Source organism: Rhinopithecus roxellana, chromosome 11, assembly GCF_007565055.1.
Source record: "Rhinopithecus roxellana isolate Shanxi Qingling chromosome 11, ASM756505v1, whole genome shotgun sequence".
Taxonomy (NCBI): Eukaryota; Metazoa; Chordata; class Mammalia; order Primates; family Cercopithecidae; genus Rhinopithecus; species Rhinopithecus roxellana.
The window spans coordinates 124,002,148-124,016,304 of NC_044559.1; the positions used below are offsets into that span (position 1 = coordinate 124,002,148).

At 46.4% G+C, this 14,157-nt stretch overlaps 2 protein-coding genes across 3 annotated transcripts in view; one reads left to right on the forward strand and one right to left on the reverse strand.

Moving 5' to 3' along the window:
• CCNY (cyclin Y) overlaps positions 1 to 12,314 on the reverse strand; it is a 234,159-nt gene extending 221,845 nt beyond the window's left edge. The window contains exon 1 of one of the 2 annotated variants that reach the window (XM_010389413.2): positions 11,641 to 12,314. In XM_010389413.2, coding sequence (XP_010387715.1) covers positions 11,641 to 11,794 — 154 coding nt within the window. In that variant the 5' untranslated portion in view covers positions 11,795 to 12,314. The remainder of the gene's footprint in view (positions 1 to 11,640) is intronic. The other variant, XM_030940401.1, reaches the window with a different exon arrangement.
• Positions 1 to 14,157, forward strand: part of LOC104682677 (translation initiation factor IF-2-like) — a 230,986-nt gene that overhangs the window by 100,619 nt on the left and 116,210 nt on the right. Inside the window, exons 4-6 of the mRNA XM_030940174.1 lie at positions 11,307 to 11,524; positions 11,721 to 12,608; positions 13,435 to 13,496. Of these exons, the coding sequence (XP_030796034.1) occupies positions 11,307 to 11,524; positions 11,721 to 12,608; positions 13,435 to 13,476 (1,148 nt within the window). The 3' untranslated portion in view covers positions 13,477 to 13,496. The remainder of the gene's footprint in view (positions 1 to 11,306; positions 11,525 to 11,720; positions 12,609 to 13,434; positions 13,497 to 14,157) is intronic.

The following is a 14,157-nucleotide window of genomic DNA, read 5'->3' on the forward strand; positions in this document are numbered from 1 at the left end:
GGGCAGGGAAATGCACTTGTTTGAGGCCTTAACTGTCAACCTGCCACTTCCAAAGTGAAGACACAGATGTAGTCGGAGGTTGTGGGAGAGTGGGTAGCAAGGAGAGGCTCTGCTGTGTCCATAAGGCAGCTGGCTGTCTCCTAGCAGACTGCTCACGCATCTACACCATCCCTTTTGTGACTCACCTGCTGAGCTCTCCTTCCCGAGGCACCCTTCATTCTTAACTCTAAAGCCATCCCTCAGTGTCCGAGGGGGATTGGTTCCAGGACCCCTGCAGATACCAAAACTCAAGCATGCTCAAGTCCCACAGTCCACCCTGTGGAACCTGCTGATACACAAAAAGGCAGCCCTCTATTTTACATCCCAAGAACACTGCATTCTCAATGTGGTTTGGTTGGAAAAAATTCACATGGAAGTGCACCCACACAGTTCAAGTTCGTGTTGTTCAAGGGTCACTGGATTCCTGTCACAATGCCGCCTTACAAAACATCCTGGATACAAGAGTAAGGTTCATTTTCAAAACAACCCAACTTAGATTTCAACAAATGTTTCTCTCAGACCATTAGTTCCATGGAAGAAGGAAATTGTGTTCAGATTCAGACCATCCCTAACTGAGAATCACTGCCATGCTAGCTGTCCAGCCCGAGCCATTCTCCAGGGCACAGCACAGAGGCACCCAAACATCGCCAAGAATAAAAGCACCCGAGTTACTTCTGGCTGTCTGCTGCTGACCTCTCAGGGCCCTGCCGGGCTTTCACAGCCCTGCTATCTTGCAGTGGGGTCCTTCCTGACTCATCCCACCCTGGACAGGGACTCTTGCTCATATCCTCCACTCACATCTTACACTTCCAACACCCAGAGGCCGCAGGCAGCTTCCTACTGTGAGTGACGAAGTTGTATCCTCCTGCTTCAGAAGAGAACTCAACCAACAGCCAAGTGTGCCTGCAGAGCACACACAGTGCTTAAGATATGTGCCATAACGGAACCAAAAATCCTCCTCAGAAGTCAATGGTTCACAAAGCAAGAGTATATTCCAGCCCTCGGATGGACCCCACCGTGGCTATGCCTAGCATCATCCTTTCTGAACAGCAAGCTTACTAGGCTTCCTCCAGACTCCCTACCACCAAATAGGAGAAATGGCAAATCAGACATCAGATTTATCTTACAGAAAAGTGGGAGTCGAGCATTTGCTAACATTAGAGTGAATAAACAACTTGTAACTCTTCAATAACATCAGCTTTGGCTTTCAGAAGATAGAAGGCAATCTCTAATGCTATATAAACTGCTTATCATCACTTTGCAAGCAAAAGAGCAACAAGCACTACATGGTAAAATAATGGTTCACAGCTTGAGGGAAAAAAAGCTGTGGAAAAATAAGATTATCCCTAAACTGACAAAAGTAACACTCACTGTAAATGAAAGGAATCCTTGATAAATGTGTGCATCTGGGAAACTGGATTAAACACAGCACCATGACTTCTTTCTCCTCCGGGACTTTGGCAGGATACACAGACGAGGAGCTGTAAAACCTGGACTTTTAAACACCTACACAAATTCTACAAACCTATTGTAAGAACCAGAAATAATTTAAAGGATTATTATTATTATTGCACTAACTGGAATAAATGTATCCAACAAAATCCTGAAAGTCAATTAAAATCCTAAGACCATGTAATCATGAATAGACAGAACTCTAAATTTGGAGTGAAATCTTTTCTCGAGAAGTGAAAAACAGACCTCATCCTACCCACCATGTACTAATTCCTCTGATTCATGTTAAATCTGTAGTGTGAGGCAAGGAGTTTACCAAATATAAACAAAATATCCTTAATAACTTCTTTTTCCCTATTGCCCACCAAGAAAGAAGCATCCACCCAAAATAAAGAACTTGCTTATAAAATGTTGTAAGCACTGCACTCACAGTTTTGAAACATATAGCTATATTACATAGAACTCCCATGCAGAGAATTTCCTAGTCAGCCTTCACAGTCAGAAGGTCTATAATCAGAGGCATCCAAAATAGAAGTGACTTGCATTTCACCACCCAACTGGGATTTCTGCAAAGCTCACAAAGCAAACTGGCACGGATGTGATTGTAGTTGCTAACAATTCTCTTTACTGTGCCCAGCTGTATTTCTCTCAGTACCAGGAGCCAGCTGACATGTCTAAGCTGCTCATACATTTCTGCTGAGCAAGCCACTCACATACACCATACTCAATGAAGCCCCACTATACATCCCCAGTAGGGAATAATGTGTCTGAAGCCCCACTATACATCCCCAATAGAGGATAATGTGTCTGCACTGAAGTAATTTTAAATGCAAGCAGTATAACCATGGGAGACTAGACTTGGCCCAGAGTTGTTACCATGGTTCAAAACATTTTAGAATTTCTATTATGAAACTGTCTCTCAGATCAGTTTTTAAACCATACTAAAATAAAACACAAAATAATAACAAAATAGTTTTTTTACAAACTAATGAGGCCAGGCACTGTGGCTCACACCTATAATCCCAGCACTTTGGAAGGCCGAGGCAGGCAGATGGTTTGCGCCCAGGACAAACCAGCCCGGGCAACGTGGCGAAACCCTGTCTCTACAAAAAATACAAAAATTAGCCGGGCATGGTGGCATGCACCTTTAGTCCCAGCTACTCGGGAGGCTGAGGTGGGAGGATCACTTAAGCCCGGGAGGCAGAGGTTTGCAGTAAGCTCACGCCACTGCACTCCAGCCTGGGCAACAGAGCAAAACCCGTCTCAAAAAAAAAAACCTAACGTATAGAACGTCCATCTTCTGACAAAGATGAAAAACAGAGATTTACAGGTTTTCCACTTATCTATTTGAAAAGCAACCTTCCTGGCAAGGCAACAAAGTAGCAGTCTGGAGTTGGCCAATCCCTGAAATGACCTCTCCTGCCAGAGTCACCAAGGGACTTTATAGGCAAAAAGCTTCCTGATTTGTGGGATCCACCAATCTGAGTTGCCAGGCTGATGTGCTCAATTTTAGCTTTAGCACACCCTTCTCTCCAAGCTGGCAGATAGCAAAGGAAGACCCTAGAAAAAGTAAAGGGAGACAGAGAGCCTAGCAACAGCTACCAGCAGCACACAGAGCCAACAGCAGAAAAGAAAAGGTGGGCGGGGTATCTCCTGAGCTCCCTGTAACTCTGGGTCTAGCCAGTTAGACTCCTTTCCTAAAAGAAATGGAAACAACAGCCCCTAATAACCTGCTGAGGAATGCCTGACCTTATTATTTCAGGTCACCAAGTACCCTTTATTAAAAGCAGTATTTTAATACAATAAAGCATATTTATGCAAGCCTCAAAACCCTATTCTTTGAATAAGTAAGCAAGCAAGCCCTGGCTCCAGCTTATACCTAAGGGTGCATGCTGACATTCCTAGGAATGTGGTTCCGAGGACACAGTTAGGAGACAGCCTGGGTGGGCTCCACTACCCCAGGAGTCAGGGAAAGCTTCTTCAAATATTCATCCCACTGGGCATCACACTGACTTCAGAAAGATGCAACTCAGAAGAGTAATGAATCTGAGAAATAGTATTTCTATTTCAAATTCTACAGCCAGCAAGCATCCCACTCAAAGGTCAGACAGCTCTATATAACCTCACCCTACCCAGCTCTAAAATTACAGTTATGTTCTGGGACTGCCTTGAAGCCTGCTTTGATGTCTTTGTTAGGATAAGCCCTTTAGGCTTCCAGCTTCTCTGGCTATGGACAGTCCAAACATAATTAGGTGTAGATCTTGGAGCATACTTCGCATATAATACAAGAAAATCAATATGAGTGCCACATTCATAATGACATAAGTTCATCTAGTACTATGTGGCTTATTAAGCATTTTAGCCTCATTTGGATCCTTACAGTACTACCTCAACGTGTAAGGCGAGACAGTGTTTTTGTTTTTTTTTTTAAGACGGAGTCTCTGTCATCCAGGCTGGAGTGCAGTGGCACAATCTCGGCTCACTGCAAGCTCCGCCTCCTGGGTTCACACCATTCTCCTGCCTCAGCCTCCTGAGTAGCTGGGACTACAGGCGCCCACCACCGCACCAGGCTAATATTTGTATTTTCAGTAGAGACCAGGTTTCACTGCGTTAGCAAGGTCGGTCTTGATCTCCTGACCTCATGATCCGCCCGCCTCAGCCTCCCAAAGTGCTGGGATAACAGGCGTGAGCCACAGCGCCCAGCCCAAGGCAAGGCAGTATTTTTAAGCACTTTTTTTAAGCAGAAGAGGAAGGTGAGGTTCAGCAGGACGGAGGCCCCTCAGTAAAAGTGGAGCCACATCTGGAATGCGTGTCTTTCCATTACGAGGCTTCCTCTCTTTGCCCTCCACCACACTTCACAGAGCTGGGAGCACACCCTATAAATCCCCCGAGAAGAGCCCTCTCTGACTTTACCTTCCTTGAGCCTCTCCTTTCTTCAGGAAAGATAGGCTAGAATAATGCTGAGAATAACAGAAGAAACGGTCTCCTAACCAAGGCTCCAAGCAACAAACTACTCAACATCTAAGAGGATGAGAAATGCTGCAGGGAAAGTGAACTCTCACCCTTCTTCCAGCTACAAACTGGAAACAATACTGAAAGGATGAGGGGCTTACATCAACTGTCATTACTGGGGACCTACCCTCATGGCCCAATGTTGAATGATGAAAGGATTCGTACTGTGAAGTATGACAAGTATGATACTGTCAATAGCCCTCTTGTGAAAAATAGCACTGTTTCCTTAAAGTCAATCCAATGTGACACACTTGGAGCTAAATATCTGACCTTATGTGATTAAAACAGAATTTCAAAGCCACTCACATATCCTGTTTCTTGGTATATTTTGGTTCTGCCCCTTCCTGGATAAAAATAAATTTAATATTTGCATTAGTTTCATCTAGCCAGAAATGTAAAAGCAAGACCATCAGGCTGGGGACTGTGGCTCACACCTGTAATCCCAGCACTTTGGGAGGCAGAGGCGGGCAGATCACCTGAGGTCAGCAGTTCGAGACCAGCCTGGCCAACACGGCAAAACCCCGTCTCTACCAAAAGTACAAAAATTAGCTGGGTGTGGTGGCGCGTGCCTGTAGCCCCAGTTACTTAGGAGGCTGAAGCAGGGGAATCGCTTGAACCCAGGAGGCGGAGAGTGCAGTGAGCTAAGATGGCACCACTGAACTCCAGCCTGGGCAATAAGAGCGAAACTCCATCTCAAAAAAAAAAAAGACCATCAGCTCCGTAGAGGAGGGTGAGAAGGTGAGAAAATCTACCACTCCACAGAATTATTTAATTTTTATTACTCTCAAAAAGCAGGCAGCAGGCTGGGCGTGGTGGCTCACGCCTACAATCCCAGCATTTTGGGAGGCCAAAGTAGGCGGATCATATGGACCAGCCTGGCCAACATGGTGAAACCCCATCACTACTAAAAATACAAAAATTAGCTGGGCAGTAGTGGCATTCACCTGTAATCTCAGCTACTCGGGAGGCTGAGGCAGGAGAAGTACCTGAGCCTGGGAGGCAGAGGTTGCAGTGAGCCAAGATCGCACCACTGCACTCCAGCCAGGGCAAGAGAGTGAAATCCTGTCTCAGAGAAAAAAAAAAAAAAAGCAGGCGGGAAAGTAAAAGTCCTAATCACAAAATATTGCTAGACAAAAGCATACAGGCAATAACTGTGAATCTCTTGAAACAAAGTGGGCTGGGCCAGGCACCAGGAGGTTCAGATTCTAGACATGGATCATTCTCTAATTAGCTGTCACAGGGCAGTTGAGGCATGGAGGCAAGCTGACAGCAGACTGAACTCCAGCTGCCACTAACAAACTGAGGAACCTTCCACAAATGTCTTAACCTTTAAGGCCCAATTTCTTCACCTAGAAAGTGGGGAGAATGATGAGAAGACTAAGATAATACAGGTCAAGTAATTAGCACTGTTCTTGGCTGAAAATTAACAGAATAAATTCTACTACCATTATCCATGATCTGCATGACCTAGGCAAGCAACTACACCTCTCTGAGATTCAGTCTTCTTACCTGTAAAACGGGGGTGTGGAAGCAAAGGACTCCTCGATTCTAAGCGAAAGAGAAACATATGAAAAGCAAGTAGAGATAGGTCATGGGCCCATGGTCAGTGCCATGGAGAATGGCTCTCTTGACAAATCCTTAAACTGCACGTCTCCACACTGTTAACTAATACGAAGTCACATGCTTGGTCGGAGTGTTTCCACACATCTCGCAGGCAGCGGGGCTGATAAGTCTTAGCCTGGAAAGAAAGTCCACAGGTATGTTCTGCTCACTAGGGCTGGTAATGTTAATGTGGGATGAACATTCAAGAAAGTGCTGCAGAGGTGATGTTAAATAGATTGTAGACACTCAAGGAAGCCAAGAGCAATATGCAAGCTGATCCTTTAGGAACTCAGATTTCAAATCGCCCCCACATCCCCACCCTTCTAACAGCAACCATACTTTAGACAGTTATCCCTCCGCTGCTTGGGATGAGTCCCTGAGGTTTCTAGCTTCTCTGGCTATAGAGTCTCCAAACACCATGTACCTATATTCCATAAGATACTTCACATCTCAGACAAGAAAATCAACATGTGTGACTATGTTCATAATTGCAGGTGTTCATCTAGTACTTTTTGGTTAATTAAGCATTTGAGTCTCAATTTGACCCTTAAGGATGTAAGGCCACAGCTAAAGTCATTCGTTGAAAGAAACAAGGAAAAAAAACTAAAAATACCACATTAGTAAACAGATTCCCATTAGCCAGGGTTTCCTTTCAGCCTGGGTGTGTTTTCTTTTTTTTTCTTTATATGCTTTAAAACCTTTAAGTTTCATTTTCAGGACATCACTCTATCTGCTACCTCTCAGGTTAAACTACAAAGCCAAAAAGTTTCACATCCATGCTACTTTCATTATGACAAGTCCTCTTCATTTTCTTCCTTCCTCCTGTTTCCCCTCACCCAATAAATACATGCGATGATGTTCTCACTCACATGTTTCAACGGCTGGTTTCACTCAACAAATTCATTCAACAAATATTTATAGTATCTTCAAGGAATCAGGTGCTACTCTAGGCACTTAGGTTACATCAGTGAACCAAACAAATATTCTACTGGAACTTACATGCTAGTAGGTGAAAGTAGCTATTATTTATGTTTACACTTATACAGTGTATCATGAGATGTTAGGGAATAAAGAAACAGGAGTGCAGGGAATATGCACTGGCATTGCCAGTGGGCAGCAGAAAGGATGTTTAAAGGTGATTGGGAGGACCTCCCTGAAAAGGTCAGGCTTGAACCAATGCTGCAGGTGATAAAGGGACTCAGCCAAGAGAGCACATGGAGAACACCTCAGGCAGAGGGAGAGAACAGGGGTGGAAGTTTGTGTCTGGTATGTTCCAGGAGGGGCAGGGAAGGAGGCCAATGTGGTTGGAATGAACGACTGAGTGAGCTGATGGCAGGCAGATCCCAAGGGGCCCTGAAGACCACCGTACGGCTTTTACTTGTGCAATGAGGCGTCACTGCCGTTTTTGAGTGAAGGAGTAAGTTAAAAGTTTTTTAAAGGATCTCAGCCACGTATGTAGTGTTGAGAACAGACTAGAGCAGGCAAGGGTGGAAGCAGGGAGACCAGGTGGGCTGGGGGAGATGGCAGCTGCTTAGATCTTCAGAACAGCAGCAGTAGAGGTCTTGAGAGTGGTCAAAGTCTGGATGTATTCTGAGGACGGAGAGCCACATTCTCCCACCAGATATGATACAAGACGAGGGAGAAAGTGAGTTGTCAAGCATGACAGGTAAACTATAAAAACGAAAAGAATGGGCCAGGAGTGGTGTCTCACCCCCGTAATCTCAGCACTTTGGAAGGCTGAGGTGGGCAGATGACCTGAGGTCGGGATTTCGAGACCTGTCTAACAAATATGGAGAAACCCCACCTCTACTAAAAATACAAAATTAGTCGGGCATGGTGGCGCATGCCTGTAATCCCAGCTACTTGGGACGCTGAGGCAGGAGAATCGCTTGAACTGGGGAGGTGGAGGTTGCAGTGAGCCAAGACTGTGCCACTGCACTCCAGCCTGGGTGACAGAGCAAAACTCCATCGCAAAAAAAAAAAAAAAAAATGAAGTTGCCATCAACCACTTTGAGGTAAAACCCTACAAAGACTTTAGGGTACAGCTGTTACAAGTATCCTGATTTATTTGGTCTCCTCACATTTTAAATTTTCTTTAGTCCCGCCCTCCCTTTTTCCTCCCACAGAAATAATCTAGTCCTAGAAGTCTGGACTGAATAACTGTTGCAGATAGAAGAAGTTTATCTTTGAGAAAGTATGGATATGACCACAATGACAAGACACTCTATCCCAGAAGGCAACCCCAGACTAGCTAATGTTTAATGGCTAAGTTAAGCAACAATGGAAAGTTTCCACTTGTCATGTATTGGCTGTGTGACTTTGGACAAGTCATTTCTCCTCTCAATGACTCATTTCTTTGTCCTAAAGTAAGGATAATATTACCCATAGGGTTACTGTGAGTTCTAAGTAAATGAATGGAATCCAAGTACTTAGAGCAGCAGATGGTACAGAGAAAGTAATATATAGGTTGCAATTATTACTATCATTTTTTTTCTTTTCCTAAAGAATTGTTCTGAAGATTACTATCATTGTTGTTATGTGTTGTTGTTTTTTCTCAATCTCTGAATGATTTTATAAAAAATAATACCTGGGGAGCATGAGTCTAATACCAATTTCAAAAACATGAATCACCTAACACTAAGATACACTGAGTACAAAGACACATTAAGTTGCCATAAAGCACTATAGACATCTAAGTACTCGGACTCTAAAATAGTTACTGAAATTCTACAGGACAAATATTATCCCTTCATGTGTTTGGTGACAGAGGATACATATGTCATATCTCTGTGATTTAAAGACACTAACCTATCATAGAAGACCCATGAACTTCAAACCTTTCTAAACCAGCTGGGTGGGATGTTTTTCAGGACATAAAAAAAATGGTGCTTGCCGGGCGCGGTGGCTCAAGCCTGTAATCCCAGCACTTTGGGAGGCCGAGACGGGAGGATCACAAGGTCAGGAGATCGAGACTATCCTGGCTAACATGGTGAAACCCCGTCTCTACTAAAAAATACAAAAAACTAGCCAGGTGAGGTGGCAGGCGCCTGTAGTCCCAGCTACTCGGGAGGCTGAGACAGGAGAATGGCATGAACCTGGGACGCGGAGCTTGCAATGAGCTGAGATCCAGCCATTGCACTCCAGCCTGGGCGACAGAGCGAGACTCCGTCTCAAAAAAAAAAAAAAAATGGTGCTTGAGTACTTCAGCTTTTTGATATATACTAGAATCAATAATTCTTAAAATGTAGTTTTAAAATGTTTACTAATAACCTAACAATCAATATAACTCAGTTCAAATACATAGATACAGATTAGCAAATATACACATATGTACATATATACATACTATTTAATTAAAACTGTTCTCTTCTCTCAGCCTCTAATAACGAATTTCTACCAAAAAAGTCCCTGAACAGCAGGTAACACTTCCAAGATTCGTCCAGCCAACAATTCTCAGGCCTACCTGCATCTCAGAACCACCTTGGAGAGATTTAATTAAACATATTAATGGCAATGTACAGTACTAGATTTCTGGTTCAAATGAAACCAACGCTGAGAACTGCTGGGTGGGTCAATGCTAGAAGTATTATTTATTGAATCTGAGAGACAGAAGGTGAATTAGTATTCTGGGGTTTAAACTAGCATAATCATAAGAACTGGGATCTGGGATGAGAGGACACCCCACAGCCTAGATCGGAAACCTGCCCTATACTCTGTTAAACTACCCTGAATCTGCAAAACAGTCTTCCAAACGTTCTCTCAAAGATTCCTAATGACTGAAACTTAAGATTTCTTTGAAATGAAAGAACACAAAATATCATTTCACTGTACTCTGGCAAAATTGTACTAAGCCTTAGTGCCAAATACCTGGTTAACTTATTTTTTCCACCTTATTTCCTTACAATAGTCTATAATAACTATGCAGCCTGGCTCTAAGAAATGTAAATCTTTTGTTTTTTTTCCTTTTGAGCCATCATTCAAAACATAAAGCCTCCGCTAGATATTGCACAACATAAAGAAATTTACTGCACAGCATAAAGAAGAAATTATTTCCAAATGTTTTCGCCTGTCAACATAGTATAGGACTGGGTAATGGCTTTCTGTAATAAACTCATTCATTTATTCCTCCCTTTAAAGTGCAATACTTACTGAATGTTTGTTATATGCTAGACTTTTCTTTCAGATGCTAGAGGCTGTGAAAGTGACCAAGACCGATGTGGCCTTCATACTTCTTTAAATGCCTTTAATGCATAGATTTTAGAAGAAAATATGTCTGTAGTTCAAAGACATCTAAGAGTATGTTTAAAATAATGGAAATCTAAAATAATAACACTAGAAACATCATACGGAACAATAATTTACTAAGCGCGTACTAGAAACCAGACGTTGTGTTAGTCTCTTTATACATGGCACTCATTTAATAAAGATGTCCTCCTAAAAAGATGAAATTACCATTTAGAAGAAATTACACGAAGACAAATGAGAAAAATCTTTCCTTTAGCAGAGTTTAAACGTGGCCTTTCCACAGTAGAGAGAATATTCCATCCTAAAGTCGACAGGAAAAAATTTTTTCATATTAGTTCAAGTAGATTATGAGAAGATGTTTGGGTTAAAAAAAATCACGTTGTCATAAAAATATATTTCCAATTTCAAATCTTTTCAATTGAAAATTCTATAAACTACAGTTTAAGCATGATACATAAATATCCCTCTGTCGATATCATTGCGCAACAGTGCTAATAAATACGTTGCCAAACTAATAAAATAAAACATTACTGGGTGCAGTAATTAGTCTTAGCTTTTTTTCTTTTTGCAAACTCCAGTCCAACCAAAAGTCAGCTGAATAAATGATAAATTCATAGGACTGCAATTCGGGCCCATGCAAAAACTGGGTGACTTAACCCAAAGGTGTCTTGACAATCTTTTAAAGAGCATTCTCGGGAGAAGCTATTTGACTGTAACCCTGGAACCGCCACTCAAAAATATCTTTTTTTAAAAAACGAGAGAATGGGAACGGGGGTCAGCCAAGTGAAGTCCATTTGTAAGCTTCCGAGGAACTGATTCAAAGCAACATGTTTCTCCAACTCCAGGTTCGAGACACCGGGATTCCAAAATGGGAATCCACTCACTTCGCTTTTAGAGGACAAACACGTGCACAACTTGGCTTCGGGCTGCATTCAGGTAATGCCTGGAACCCGGAGCTCCCGGGCCGCCCCCGCCCAGCGCTGGCCGCTCCATTAAGGACGAGGACCGAATCCTGTCACCTCGCGACCCACGCGCACACACCCGCCCCGGCCCGCCGTGCTCGTTGCCGCGGACCTGCAAAGTTTCCGCGGCCGCTCACTTGGGGGTAACTAGCCAGGGGTACGCCCGGAGGCTGCGGGGCCCTGCGCGCCTCGGCAGCGCGGGCGAAGCCCCGGTTATGCAAGGGTAGCCGAGACCGGCTCAGCAAGCAAGTGCAGCTGGGCCGCCCCGACGCTGGCTGTGCGGCTGAAGCCGCGGGGAACGGCAGGGGGCTCGGCGGGCCGCACTCACCGTCTATGTTCTCCCGGTCGCTGATGTGCTGCAGGTTGCAGCCCGTGTCCTCGCGGCTCAGGTCCGTGTCCGGCCGGTAGGACTCCAGCCGGGAATGGGCATTCCTCCGGAGCTTGGGGCTGGACGACACGCAGCACGAGGTAGTGTTCCCCATCTTCGGCGGCCCCCCGACTCCTGCTGCGGTCCTGTTCTCCCCGACCCGGGCGCCGGGCGCGGGCAGACGCGGGGCGCGGGCGGCGGGGGCGTGTGGGGAAGCCCGCCCGCTCGCCGCCAAGGGAGGGGGCGGAAGCCGCGGCCGGCCGCCGGGTCAGCAGCGGCGGCGGCGGCGGGGCCTCGCCATGGGCGGCGGCGGCGACGAGCGGGCGACGGCCCCGGCTCCCCCTCGGCCGGCCTATCCGCGACGGAGGAGCGCTCGGGTCCGCGCGACTGCGGCCGCCGCGCCTACCTCACCCCGCCGCGGCCATGGCGGGCGGCGCCGCGCAGGCCGCCTCCCCCCGTGCTTCCCAGTCGGTGTCCGCTTCCCCGGCGGCGGCGGCCGCCTCGGCAAGAGGTTCCGGTTCAAGCTGGGGGCACGCGTGTCAGCGCCGGACTGCGGGACTAGCCGGCTAGCTAGCGGGCAGCGGGCGTGGGCGAGGCCCCTGGGCCCCGCGCGGCGCGGTGCGGCCAGGGAGGATGCTGACGGCCCTACCCCGCCAGCGGCGCCCGCCCTCGCCGCAGCCCCCGCCCCGCCCCGCCCCGTCGCCGCCCCTTCCCTCTGCCCTGGAAGCAGATCGGCGGCCGCGGGGAGGGCCGGGGCGGCGCGGCCCCGCGCGGATGTGGGATTGCTCCCGGGGGCCGCGCCTCTCTCCGGCGCTAGGGTCCCGGGAGACGTCGTCGGGAGCTCAGTTTCTGGAGGCCCTTCCCCACCCGGCCTCTGCCTCTTCCAGTCCCCCGGGCCGGACGGAAAGGGGCCTAGCGCGGTGTGCGAGGTGTGTTCCTGGTACCCGCAGCGGGCGCGAGCGCAGCCGCGGCTGGGTTGGGGACGCAGGCCCAGGGAGCTGAGGCTGCGCCTGCCTCTCCGAGACCGGTCTGGCTCTTTTTGTCTTCTTCTTTTTCTAATTTATTTTTTTAGAGATACGGTTTCGCTCTGTCGCCCAGGCTGGAGGGCAGTGGCGCAGTCTCGGCTCACTGCAGCCTGAACTCCTGGGCTCAAGCGATTCTCCCGCCTCAGCCTCCGAAGTAGCCAGGACTACAGGCGCGCGCCACCACGCCTGGCTGAGGTAGGGGGCGGTGTGTGTGTCCAAAGTAGTGAGGACTACAGGCCCCCGCCACTACATCAGGCTAAGGTAGGGTGTGTGTGTGTGTGTGTTAACTTTTTGTAGAGATGGAACCTCGCTTCGTAACACAGGCTCCCGCCCCTAAGCCAGGCTAAGGTGGTGGATGTGTGTGTGTGTGTCTGTGTTAACTTTTTGTAGAGATGGGATATCGCTTCGTAACCCGCGCTGGTATCGAACTCCTGGCTTCAAGCAGTCCTCCCGTCTCGGCCTCCCATGGGATTATGGGCATGAGCCACGGCACCCAGCTCATTTTAAAAGAAGCTGGGCCTTGATTTGGGAGTTCTCGCTTTTATATTTTGAGCTTTGCCGAGAACTTGATGGTGACCTTGTTTTAAGCTGTGAAATAAATCTTGAGGTCCCAGAGCTATTTTAATGTTGAATTCGCTGTGGAGTGTTTTGAGTTCCTTGGAGGTTAACGTGAGGTAGAGAACTAAATTAACAAAATTTATCCACTACCCTTGCTTTGCTTTGCTTTTAGAATGCCTTCGGGTTTTGTCGTGATGGGGACAAGTTCACTTAGGCCAGTTGACTAAGATCAAGGTATGTGAACGTTCCTGGCTGTGAGAGAAGTACAGTAAATGTTGGTTCGTATTCCCTCCCGACGCCCATCTCTGACTTTTCTTGCCTTTATTGGGAAGAATATAAGGTGAAGAAACAAACTTCCTACCCTTTTTCCAAATATTTACTGAGGAGAGTCATGAGGAGAGTCTGGTCGGGGTGTGGGGGGGGGGCTGGGAATTTTTTGAACTAGTTCTTGAAAAAAAGACTAGTACGATAGTACAGCTATCTTAATTTTTTATATGAGGAAACTGAGGCCCAGAAATCATGCCTTGATTTATTCAGACCTCAGTACCTGTTAGTGACAAATCCAGGTACTAAAAGGGAAGAGAAGGAATAAGGGACTTGGTATTTGTCTGGCATCAGCAATTTGTGGACATCTTGCCAAAGGCTTTATAAACATTTCATTTAATTCTCTACATCTAGCCATGTTTTAACCTGTGCGTTCTCTCCCTCTCAAAGTACTGTTTATACATTTATTAGTCCATATTTTGAAAGCTCCATGCTCTCAACTGTATTAATGCTATTTGTTAGGATAAGTGGCAGATGTCCATGGAAAATAAGTGGCTGCAAAGTGGTAATGCTGACCAGATGAGAAAAGAAATGTGAAAGGGGAATTCTAAAGAATTACAGCCCTGGAGAG